General features: G+C 36.8%; 1 protein-coding gene across 8 annotated transcripts in view; it reads left to right on the forward strand.

Moving 5' to 3' along the window:
• The window catches only part of COL12A1 (collagen type XII alpha 1 chain), a 98,267-nt gene that overhangs the window by 17,638 nt on the left and 68,249 nt on the right, over window positions 1-12,380 (forward strand). For 6 of the 8 annotated variants that reach the window (XM_015859052.2, XM_032443437.1, XM_015859050.2 and 3 more), the window contains exons 6-13: window positions 416-679; window positions 776-940; window positions 1,392-1,565; window positions 1,881-2,171; window positions 2,381-2,983; window positions 4,361-4,633; window positions 6,309-6,581; window positions 7,522-7,794. The exons of 1 other annotated variant lie outside the window; for it this stretch is intronic. In XM_015859052.2, coding sequence (XP_015714538.1) covers window positions 416-679; window positions 776-940; window positions 1,392-1,565; window positions 1,881-2,171; window positions 2,381-2,983; window positions 4,361-4,633; window positions 6,309-6,581; window positions 7,522-7,794 — 2,316 coding nt within the window. Of the gene's footprint in view, window positions 1-415; window positions 680-775; window positions 941-1,391; window positions 1,566-1,880; window positions 2,172-2,380; window positions 2,984-3,835; window positions 3,858-4,360; window positions 4,634-6,308; window positions 6,582-7,521; window positions 7,795-12,380 lie in introns of those variants that run through there. One more of the 8 variants, XM_032443438.1, reaches the window with a different exon arrangement.

The following is a 12,380-nucleotide window of genomic DNA, read 5'->3' on the forward strand; positions in this document are numbered from 1 at the left end:
TGCCGTGGAGCGATTATGAATTATGATTAGAACAGAAAGCAGAAGTGGTAACAAAATGGCATTACCTTAACACTGAACTGTTTCAAAAAAATTTATGTGTAAGTTACCACCTTCTGTGGGATAACAAATCTTGTGAAATAGAGTGAGAGGTATCTCAAAACTAATTTTGTAGCTGCCAGTTCCCTTGTTGTAATGGCAACTAAAAGTCCCTTGTCTGTGTTCACCTAGGTGAATAATGCTTCCCTAAGTAAGATAATTCCAGAGAATAATGAGTCTATTCAAAATCTGTTCATTTTATCCTTTATTCACTATTTCTCTCTGATGTTTCTGTTTGATTTCTAAGAATACAACTGCACATCTACTAACAGGTTTTGTTTGTTTGTTTGTTTGTTTTTTGTGTATGTGTGTGTTCCAGAATGCTCCATAAGTGCAATGACAGATTTAGTTTTCCTGGTAGATGGTTCATGGAGTGTAGGGAGAAATAACTTCAGATATATTCTGGACTTCATGGTCGCCCTTGTATCAGCTTTTGACATCGGGGAAGAAAAGACAAGAGTTGGAGTTGTTCAGTACAGTTCAGATACAAGAACAGAGTTCAATTTAAATCAGTATTTCAGAAGAAGTGATCTTCTTGATGCAATTAAAAGGATACCTTATAAAGGTGGCAACACAATGACAGGTACAGATTTCCCTTATATGCAGCATGTAATTCTTAAATTTTCTTTAAATCTTAGTTCATTCATGCCTAATAAAACACAACTTGTCTTTTTTTCAGGTGAAGCTATTGATTACCTGGTTAAAAACACTTTCACCGAGTCAGCTGGAGCAAGAAAAGGCTTTCCCAAAGTAGCAATTGTCATTACAGATGGAAAAGCTCAAGATGAAGTTGAAATTCCTGCAAGAGAGCTTCGCAACATAGGAGTTGAAGTTTTTTCTTTAGGTATGGTTTTTTTTTGATGATTGAGAGATTAGCATTCCTAAAGCAATAAGTATAATAAAATATACATTTTGCAGATTCTGGTTTTGAAGTTTTGCTATACCAATCTTTTCATATATGTTAGCCTTGAAACGGGTATTTGTAACCTTCAGAATGGAACATATTAGTTGTGTTAACTTACTAGTAGTTTTGTAGCTCCTTCATGGAGGCTAAGAAGGCTGACAAATAAAGTTTGACCCTTGGCTTTACCATATTATTTTCTTAAGTTGAAAATGGAGTGTATTACTTCATTGCATTTAGATATTTATTGGTATGGTTACTGATAATGATGTTAGAGAGAACTGAATTTAAGTCAGCTTTACCTCAGTATACTCTGATATTTTATCAGTACATTCACAGGTGTTGTTTGTATTTTACAGCCTCTTAACATGGTCCTGTCTATTGTGACTTCTAGGAATCAAAGCAGCGGATGCAAAAGAACTCAAGCTAATTGCATCTCAGCCTTCACTGAAACATGTGTTCAATGTGGCTAACTTTGATGGAATTGTAGATATACAGAATGAAATTATATTGCAAGTGTGCTCTGGAGTGGATGAACAGCTGGGTGAACTGGTTAGTGGAGAAGAAGGTGAGCTATTTTATAAATGCAGTTACTTTTGTCAGTTCATTCTGATTCACATGTAAGGAGACTAGGATTAGAGGAAAAGAACATTTTTCCTGGAACTTCACTAAACTTGGGGTTCCACAAATGCACTGTTTGTATTTTTACCCTCTCTCTGATGCCCCTTGTGAGATTTCCTGTAATTCAGTTATGTTTATTTATGCTAAAAATAGGCTTGATTTTTAAGTAAGGATGACTGAATTTATTTAAGAAATAAAAATGTGCAAATAAGTATGTTTATAATTGATATTAATAATTTGGGTTTACTTTCAATTTTTTCAGTGGTGGAGCCTGCTTCAAATCTAGTAGCCACTCAGATCTCCTCAAAATCTGTTAGGATCACTTGGGATCCATCCACAAGCCAAATAACAGGCTATCGGGTACAGTTCATCCCAATGATAGCTGGTGGAAAACAACATGTGTTGAGTGTGGGTCCTCAGACTACTGCTCTGAATGTTAAAGATCTCTCTCCAGACACAGAGTATCAAATTAATGTTTATGCAATGAAAGGACTGACCCCCAGCGAGCCGATAACTATAATGGAAAAAACACAACAAGTCAAAGTTCAAGTGGGTGAGTTAGGAACTACTGCATTATTTCCAGGCAGTAGCTTTTTGTCTGCATCTCTGATATTTGCTTTAATACCATATGTGTATTGTTTATAAGAGCTTTACTTGGTTTATTTCCTTTATAAGCAATTGGATATATTGCATGAACTGCAGATACAATTGAAATACCATAGTTACTGAATCGTTTATAGCAGTGATTCTTTTTCTTTACAGAATGCTCACGTGGTGTGGATGTAAAAGCTGATGTTGTGTTTTTAGTGGATGGCTCCTACAGCATTGGTATTGCCAATTTTGTTAAAGTAAGAGCCTTTTTGGAAGTGTTAGTTAAAAGCTTTGAGATATCGCCTCGAAAAGTACAGATAAGTCTTGTCCAGTACAGCAGAGATCCCCATATGGAGTTTTCTTTGAACAGATACAACAGAGTGGAAGACATAATTCAAGCTATTAACACCTTCCCCTACAGAGGTGGATCTACCAATACAGGCAAAGCGATGACATATGTGAGGGAAAAAGTATTTGTTACCAGCAAAGGATCAAGACCAAATGTGCCAAGAGTCATGATTCTTATCACTGATGGAAAATCATCAGATGCATTTAAAGAACCTGCAATAAAGCTGAGGGATGCAGATGTAGAAATATTTGCAGTTGGTGTGAAGGATGCAGTGCGTACAGAGTTAGAAGCAATTGCATCACCTCCTGCTGAAACCCATGTTTACACAGTGGAAGATTTTGATGCTTTCCAAAGAATATCGTTTGAACTTACACAGTCTGTCTGCCTACGGATTGAGCAGGAACTGGCTGCAATTAGGAAAAAATGTAAGTAAAGACTTCTTAGAGAAATATAGAAAATGCAATGAAAAAAGAGTGAAACAATGTCTTGTTGTAGCTACATAAAAGAATTAATGTCAAAATTGACCATCTGCAAATAAAAATGTTAATAGCTGGGGTTTGGTTGTTATTTTGAGGTATATTGAAAGCAACAGGAGGAAATATTTCCTCCCTCCCTAAGTGCCTAGAAACTTAGCGTATGTTGATCTGGAATGACCTCAGTATGGTTGTGCCATGTGTTACCCTGTCACAAAGTAGCTTCAGTTAAGTCTCGAGTGAAACAGTTACTTAGTAAAGTTCATTCCTTAGCTGTTCAAAGTGAAGTTGTGAATCAGACCTTGTGTTACAGAATTTTAAAGGCAATGGAATGATGTAGGCATCTCCAGAAGGTGATTTGATCAATTTTTACGATTGAACATTCCTTGGAAACTGGCCTTCTGTCTTCCCAAGCTGTAAGGAAGATGGGCTTAAAGTAAGATGATATGTCAGCTAATGCTAGGTGACATTGATCTCATTCTGACTATAAAGCCTGAAATAAAGCAGGACGTGAAAGTCTTCAGATGTATCTGTGCTTGCATACTGCTTGCTATTCAAAAAAAATTCTGAATTCTAGCTTTTTTTTCAATTAAAGTTACGTAGGATTAGTTTCACCTGCAGTGTCCCAGCTTATGTTTATTAGAACACTAATGTTGAATAGTCCCTAGCATTGAAAACTCCACTTTCTTTAAAAATAAGCATTTTGTTTCAGGATAGCTTTGAGGAACAAACCAGCAAAGCAGCCTTTGTTTTAGAGGGCTCAAGCAGTCTTAACATCCCCACTGTTAGGCTGACTAGGCCTACCAAAACAAGCCCAGGATGTCAGGTTTGTGTTTGTGCCTCATGTCAAGTTCCTTGTTACCACTTTGACTCCATTCCTGAAAAAATATTGGGATTTATTTTGTCCTATTTCTAATCTACATTAAAAAACAAACAACCCTAGGATTCTTAGTTCCCACCGAGGGCAAAGTGTTATCACTGCTTGTGAGACATGTAGAAGAGAGAACCCAGCTTGATTATTGTATTCTTGCTTAAATTTTCCAAACTACCTTTATTTTAGGTAAACTGCTCTCATTTGATCTAGAAATCACTGAACTGGGACTTCTTCTCATTCTTGTATAATTTCAGAGATACTAGATATCATCTTCATATAATCTGATAACCATAAGCAAATATGAAAAAATACTGTTGCATGTACAACAAAATATCTTGTCAATTAGAAGAAGTTGAATGATCAAGGGTCATTTTTTCACTGATTTTAGAGATTTTGTGTTAAAAATATAAATTCTAGCAAGTATGTCTTAACTGCATGATTTCACTTCCACACAGCTTACGTACCTGCAAAGAACATGGTCTTTTCTGACGTAACGTCTGACAGTTTCAAAGTGAGCTGGTCTGCAGCCGGATCTGAGGTTTTGTCGTATCTCATTAAATATAAAGTAGCAATCGGTGGAGATGAATTCATTGTTTCAGTACCAGCTTCAAGTACTAGCTCAGTTCTCACCAACTTGCTGCCTGAGACTACTTATGCAGTCAGTGTGATTGCTGAATATGAAGATGGTGATGGTCCTCCTTTAGATGGAGAAGAAACCACCTTAGAAGGTAGGCTTCCTTTGTTCTTTGATGTAAAAATGTCATATGTTCCAATAAAAATGTGCTTCACTAAGAGAATTTGTTTATGCAAAACAGCCAGCTAGGGTTGAACTGTACCATTACATGAGATGAGAATACATACTGTTGTCTCTGAGTGTGTTTGGTAAGATACAAAATGCCAACAGAACACCAATGTTGGGTTGTTAAGATTTGATTGATAATTTGATGGATGCTTTGTTTCTCTGCAGTGACCTATTTTTGAATAAAGTATTGTGCTGTAAATAATAAATTCACTGGCATATATTAGTCTAGTAGTCACAGTCTTAGTATGACTGATGCAGGAGTGTGCGTGCATTGACTTTAATACATTTAAGTCAAGTATGTACCTATGTACTTTGCTGTGTCTACATGTTTAACTTCCATTAACAGAAATTCCATTCTATATACAGTAGATTTAAAGGGTTTATGTCCAGCTGTTTTTCATCACAACCCAGTGGATCTGATTCAATAATTCTTATTGATTCAAAAATTCCATTGATGTTAGCATGACTTTGTGATCAATGGCTGTGAATTTAAGCATGGTAGCTGTACTTCTGTTTTCTTGACGGAGTTACTAAGATGCATCTCCACTGATTTAAAGGAGAAATATTAAGGTCATTTCTGTTTTCTATTCCAGTAGTTAGATACTCAGTCTAGCCTAAACCATGTGTTGTTTTTTTTTGTTTGTTTTTTGTTTTTTCTTTTAATATTAATCCACTCTGTTTCCATATTCCATGCTGTCATTAGTGACCTTTGATGAGCAATAGAAACAGCATGGAAATTTTTTAATTGCACTTTCCTCTTAGGATTGATATAAAAACACATTTATAAAATTGCTTAGTTTGGATGGCAAGTTTGGAAGATACAGGTTTCGCTGTTGGTGTGCATATTTCCATGACTGTACCAGTATGAATGTTTTTGCCACACAGAACTCTTTCCTTTTCCAAGGCAAATTCTTCACTGATAGAATATGTGGGTGTAAGGGACAGGAGGTGGAGTAACTTGAATAAAAATAATCAGTGTTCTCATGTTACAATTGATACATTTTAATCTGATGAAACCTTAACATGTCTGAAAAGACCAAGTTCCATAATCACGTAAAGGTCAGCAGCTCTCCATGCAGATCTGCTCCACGCAGCAAGTTGGTTCTGATAGCTCTCTTGACAACTAACATTGATTTAAGTCTTGTAAATAATTTAAAATAGAACGTTGTGTTTCTGATCAGAAAAAAAATGAATTTGTCTCTTTAAAACCAGGAGTGTTAATTGCTCCACTCTTAATAGGTCTGTAACTGAACAAGGAAGAACAGTGCTTTAGCACACCATGTTAGCTGAATTATACTTTAGGTAGCAAATGATAAAAACTAAAACATTAAAACTTGTCTGAAGGAAAATGATAACCACTACTATACAACTTGCATCGCACTAGTTGTTAATGTATGTCAGAATAGCCAATACCCAAGTTCTGCATTTATATGTCCACCTCATTGATATGAAATGACATATGAGTTATAGACTTAACTTTTGCCAAGGACTGGACTAAGTTAAATGGGTCACACTGTGGTTTTTAACATCTTCATGTGTAACAAGACAATTATTGTCTCTGAGATTGCATCTTACTAATTATATGTGCTTTTCCTTTTCAGTTAAAGGTGCTCCTCGAAATTTAAGGATAACAGATGAAACCACTGACAGCTTTATAGTTGGCTGGACTCCAGCTCCAGGAAATGTTCTAAGGTACAGGCTTGTATACAGACCACTTACTGGAGGAGAAAGGAGACAATTGACTGTCTCAGCAAACGAAAGATCAACTACTCTGCAGAACTTGATTCCAGATACAAGATATGAAGTGTCTGTTATTGCTGAGTATCAGTCTGGGCCCGGCAATGCACTGAATGGATATGCAAAAACTGATGAAGGTATATGATCAATGTTATGAGCATAGTGTGCTTGAGAAAAATTCACTGTGTGTTGACATATTCACACTGAAAAGAGAATAATCCATATTGACTATAAATATTATCTCATATGAGCAAAGAATTATAAAATTACTGAAATCTCATTGAGAGTTGTTAGATGTTCAGTGCCAATAGAATTTATCAAAACCAATATTTGCTTTTAAAGCATAGTATATTGAATCTCCAGAACCAACTATGGCAAGGTAGTTTGGGTGAAGAGTTTACTTAGTTGTCCACCTGATTGTGTGGTCAGCAATACAAACTATGTTTATTTTCGTGCCCACTCTGTGCTTCTGAATGGGAAGCAAGGAATGATTGAAGCACTTAATTTCCTAAAGTTATCACTGTACCCCTAACTTTGACTTAGACGTAACATTTATGGTCTTTTAGCAAGTGTCACGCTTTATTAAACAAAATCCAAAGAGTACAGAGACATGAATGTCCTGATCATTCATGAAGCTTCATCAAGAATTTAATTTAGTAGATGCCAAAAAAACTAAAGTCGAAAAGAAATCTGTAGATAATTGTAAGGTATTAATTTCACATGTCATTGCTTGTCTTTGACTTGATTCTGCAGTCAGTAACCTCTGTATGGATCTTGGTGTGTTGAAGTTGAGCATGTGTTCAAGTGCTAGTATGTATAAGTGCTCTGGGATTGAGTGTGTAATTATCAAGAAAAACACAAAGAATCAAAATAGTTTTACTGAGCATTTTTGCAGAGGGGAAAGTGGGGATGGAATTGTACATTCTTGATTACAATAAAATTATAATATAGCAGTGTTAGTGCAGACTAATCAGGAATGATTTTCTTCAGCATTAAAATCTATGTTGTGGTAACTTGAGAACTAAACCAAGAAACGAAGTTTGCTTCAATTTGTTTTCAATGTCTTTTGTTGAGCAGTCCGGGGAAATCCAAGAAATCTGAGAGTTTCTGATGCTACAACATCAACAATGAAGCTGTCTTGGAGTGCTGCTCCTGGCAAAGTGCAACAGTACTTTATAACTTACACACCAGTTGCAGGAGGTGAAACTAAGGAAGTGACTGTGAAAGGTGACACTACCTCTAAAGTGCTGAAAGGTTTAGATGAAGCCACTAGGTATGCATTGACTGTGTCTGCCTTGTATGCCTCTGGAGCAGGAGAAGCCCTTTCTGGAGAGGGAGAAACACTTGAAGGTAATTATAGGTTTTGTACAGTTATTTATTTGTATGGTTACTGTTTGAGATGTCTTAAAATGTATTGTCTTTCTGAGATTTCTGCAAAAGTAAGTATGTGAATGAAAAGTAGGTAAAAATACATTCTACAGGGATTTCCTTACAGGGACTTTCTAGAACTATGGTTAATATGTCCCATCCTATTGAAAATCTGTAGGGTTTCTTCTGTTCTGAGACTGAAAGATGTGCAGGAAACAATTTTTGTATTAGAGAAACAACTTCTCGTCTATGTAGAGGAATTAAGAAATAGAACTTGCTTTCAACTGAGGAGTAAGAACCTGGTGCTGAGCATTAACAGGATGCTGGCAAGTGCCTAAATCACAACCAAAGACTTATAAGGAGGGGAGACTGCTCTCATTATACTTTTGAGTGGAGAATTTCCCAGACTTAGTGCTTGTGAGCATTCTCAGTGTCATCTGTTAATTGTCAGGGGATAGGGAAAGCTGCCTCCTAGGCCATGAAAGGAAGTGGGACTGTGCTCTATGCTGGCCAGTATGTATTGCTAGAGCCTGGTATTCCAGCTCTCTAGGCATGGTACTTGAAAACATCTTACAGATGATTTACATGGAATTAAAATTCCTTCACTGACACTAATGAATTTATAGCAACAATATACTCGACTCTCAGTTTCTCTTCTTCTTTATGGCACAAGTTTAAAAACAAATCAGGAAACCTACTTTTAAAAAAAAAAATCGGTTCCAATTTGGGCACTTATTTGAATGCTGAAGTTTGCGGCATGGAATCTCTAGGATTCTTCTGTGATTAATGAAAAAAGACAGATGTGTTCAGTAGGCAGGTAGTCCATCTAAGATCTTGTTTTCCCTTCAAAGGAACATTTCTCTGTCCATTGACTATAAAAGGAGCAGTGAGTTAGGCTCCAGCCCCCCAGTACCCCGGTGTTTTGAGTTCATGAAATAAACTTAGCTTTTTAATCTGCTGTAAGGCTTCGGTTAAAATCTATTCTTAAAAAAGAAGAAGAAAGCAGTGGGTGAAATACAGCTGAATTGAAAAAAAAGTGTCATCAGAAAAACAGAACTGTCTGAGATGAAGGCTGTGGTGTCCTTTCAGTTCTCCCTCCTGCAGGAGGGCTCTGATTCTCATGTAGACTTCCTACACCCTGCTGCAATAAATTGCTGATAAGAAGAAAAACAATTTGAAAGCTGGTTAAAGAGTCAAGGAAGTTAAGAGGATAACTGCTTGTAGTTCAGTAATGGTTTTTATGCATTCAGGTGGAGTTTGAAATGGATGTTGCACCTTAGAAGGGCATGTGCCTTGCTACATGCAACTTAATTGCATTATTTTCTACCAGTTTCTCAGCTGAGGGAAAATCAAATAAAAAATTATGCATACCATTTAAAAAGGTATGTCTCAAACAGATACTGTTTGAACACTGGAAATTGGAAACTGGAAAACCTTGTCATTGCTGATCCAGAAAATGTTACACTGAGGACATGAATAGTCATTCACCAAAATAACTTCTCTGACTGAGGTTGGGAATTGGACAGGTCTTAACTCCTGGAGAAATAAACTTATCAACAGTAATGACAAAAAAGCTGTGAAAGGAAGCATAAAAAAAGTGTTTAGTATTTTGGTTAGTTTTTCCACGAGCCATAGCATTTAAAAAACAAAATAGTGAGGTGTTTTTTATTGCCAACACTGAAGTACTGAGTACTTGAGTATTTTCCTGTATCAGGAATCCCAATGGGGCTTACTTAATGTCTTCACCATATGAATGCTCTCCAAAGCCATTCAGTCAGACGCCATAGTTGCTGGCCACTTCAGTTTGTCATCATAGCAGGAGCTAGGGCTAAGATTGCTTTTCAAACTGGGACGATTGTGAACCTCTGGTATTGATACGTGATCTGAGAGAAGTCAGTTTGGGCGCAGTGAACATTTCAGCACTAACAGCAAAGTGAGAATAGAGAATACAGTAGCTTCTCCAGCTAGTGAATAGTAAAGTGACAGGAAATGAAAAATCCAAACTCTCAGATGTTTGTGGAATTTTACTGAATCACTAAATGGTCCCCTGTGATTAAGTGTGTAGACAAACATTCTTACTGCCTTCAGTAATGATTTATTTTGCACTGCATGTAGTAAGAGAACTTACGTGGGCAGTGACTTTATCTCAGTTGCAAGAGTAGCCTTCAGCAGAGAGAGAACCTAACTCTTACAGCTGATAATTTCTTAAACTACTCTAATGTGATTTGCAAGAACATGTCTGCCTAGGGATTTGGTGAAGGTCCTTCAGTTATGTATGCTACCTCCAAAGTGTTTTGGAGCAGTTATTAGTTGCTTTTGGAAGGTCCTCCTCTTCCTCTTCTTTGCCCTACATGGCAATTTGTCAGTGCTTTCAGGTGGTTTTTCTTCAGGATACCCAGCCAAGTCAATCCATACAAACCTAGCATTGTTTGCACTTTATGTCATTTATCAGCCATGTTCTCTATTCCTCTTTCCATTTTTTCTTTGTATTAAGTGTATGCTTGCCCTTACTGTTTCTGCACATAAAAGCGAGAGGGCAAGTATTCTCCCAAGAAACTGTAGCTAATGTTCTCTGTAAACTGCTTGCTGTCTGTTCCAGCACAAAGATATGCGAGAGGATCAGAATTTTTTTCACCTGTTCATAGACAACACAATATTGACAATTCAGCAAATAAGTATTAGGGTAGTGGGAAAAGAAAACATTTATATCCCCCTCTGTTAAAGGTAAAAAACACTATGCTTTCCTTCAGTAATCCAGACTTCAGGAAACTTAGAGTGCCCTGATCTTTCCAACAGCCTCTTTGAATCACTGGCTGGTTTTGTCTGCAGTTATGAAGTAACCACCCAGAGGTGATAATTCTGGAGCTTTATATTTCATACTGCAGTAAACATAACTGCACGTGCAAAAAATGTACTGCAGAAAGCTCCACTTTTATACCTGCTCTTTCAAAATTGCAATGGTGATCCATCACTGGACAGCTGTGGTTGGAGCCCTTCTTTAAAGGTGCCATGGAAAAATTTTCCTCAGACACATTTTGTTGGCTGACATTCCCTCCAGCTCACAAAGATGTTGAAATTGCTAAAGTGCAGGCTGCCATTTGCCATCTGATGGAGCAAGGCTTGTGACAAGGGGAGCTAAATAAATTAGCAGAAATCATTATATTTGATGGTAATTGATAGATAATGAAGAACAAGCAAGAAATACCCACAAGAAAGCCTTAGGGAAAACTCGCCCTCTTATTGCTGACCCCCAAAAATCCATTTGGTTTTCAGGTTTTTGGGGATGCGTGATCTTATCCAAATTGTCTTAAACCAGAAGTAAAATGGAATGACAAACACGGTGACAGCAGTGCGTGCAAGTGCTGCAGCAGTCACTGAGCAAATTGTGAGAGCTACTGTTTTTCTAATCTTTTTTTTTTTCCTTAATCTGGGAGAGGCAGTTGCGAGTCTGACAAGAATTTTATTTTCTGCCCAAAGGCTTTCTGTCAGATGAAAAGAACATACTGTACATTAGCTGCTAAATACATCAACTTAAATTATTTGCAGTTATTTTAAAGAAAAACAAAGTCACTGTTAGATTAAGCAGCCTACACAAAAATGTTTAAACATCATAAATGACTGAAAAGTTTGACATTTGTTGATCAAATTTTTTATGAATGTCCTCTTGCTGGCAGTTATATATTTTTCAGAACAGTTTTAAGAAAGTTGCTGACTCTAAGCAGAAATGCAATAGAAATCTGAAGCATTTTAAACACGATTTTTTTGAGGAAAAGACTGAGTGGTTAGAATCACACCTTGCTGACACTGATATTTCAAACCATTTCCACCTGTATCACCATCTAGCTTGGTAATAATTCTGGTGGCTCTTTTAAAATAAGTGAGACTGTTAGTCTACATTAGCAGAGATATCATTGTGTTTTCTTTGTCCCATCTGTGCACTTCAGAATTAACGAAACACAGCATAGTTTATTATATTTGGATGCCAAATTTCATACAGGTATGTCACAGTCTGTAACCCTTCAGAATGTTTGTGTTTGAGTGGTGTAGGGCCCACTCCAGCCATCTTGTTTGATGAGTGGCTCTTTGTGCTGTGAGAATTGGGCTTAACTGAAACAATGCACTAGACACAAAAGTTGTCAGTGCATAGCTTTTAGTTATAAGTTATTTTCTGCTATGTACATTTCTTAGAGACTAGGTTTGAGGGTTTTGGTGAGAGAAGAGGGCTCCATTTTTTGTTGTTGTTCAGAAAATGAATAGTGGCTCTTTGGTAAATAAATGATTTGCTTTTGCTGTTTCTATAGTAACATAAAAATGCTTTAGAAATGAATGACCTCCTACAGGCAGAATAGTACAAATTCAAGTGACATTTTCTTACAATGAGGTTCTTAGCGTATCACAGGGACTTTGCGTAAAGTTCAAACTGCGTAGTTCTTCCATCCTGACAGAAACAAGAACTTAGTGTCTCCAGGAGATACAATGCTGCATCATGCATTTTTTACAATTATACATTCCAAGATTTCTGAGTCTGACATTTGAAAGCGACATTTGCTAATCTTTGGAAAATTAAT

Source organism: Coturnix japonica, chromosome 3 (genome assembly GCF_001577835.2).
Source record: "Coturnix japonica isolate 7356 chromosome 3, Coturnix japonica 2.1, whole genome shotgun sequence".
Lineage (NCBI taxonomy): Eukaryota > Metazoa > Chordata > Aves > Galliformes > Phasianidae > Coturnix > Coturnix japonica.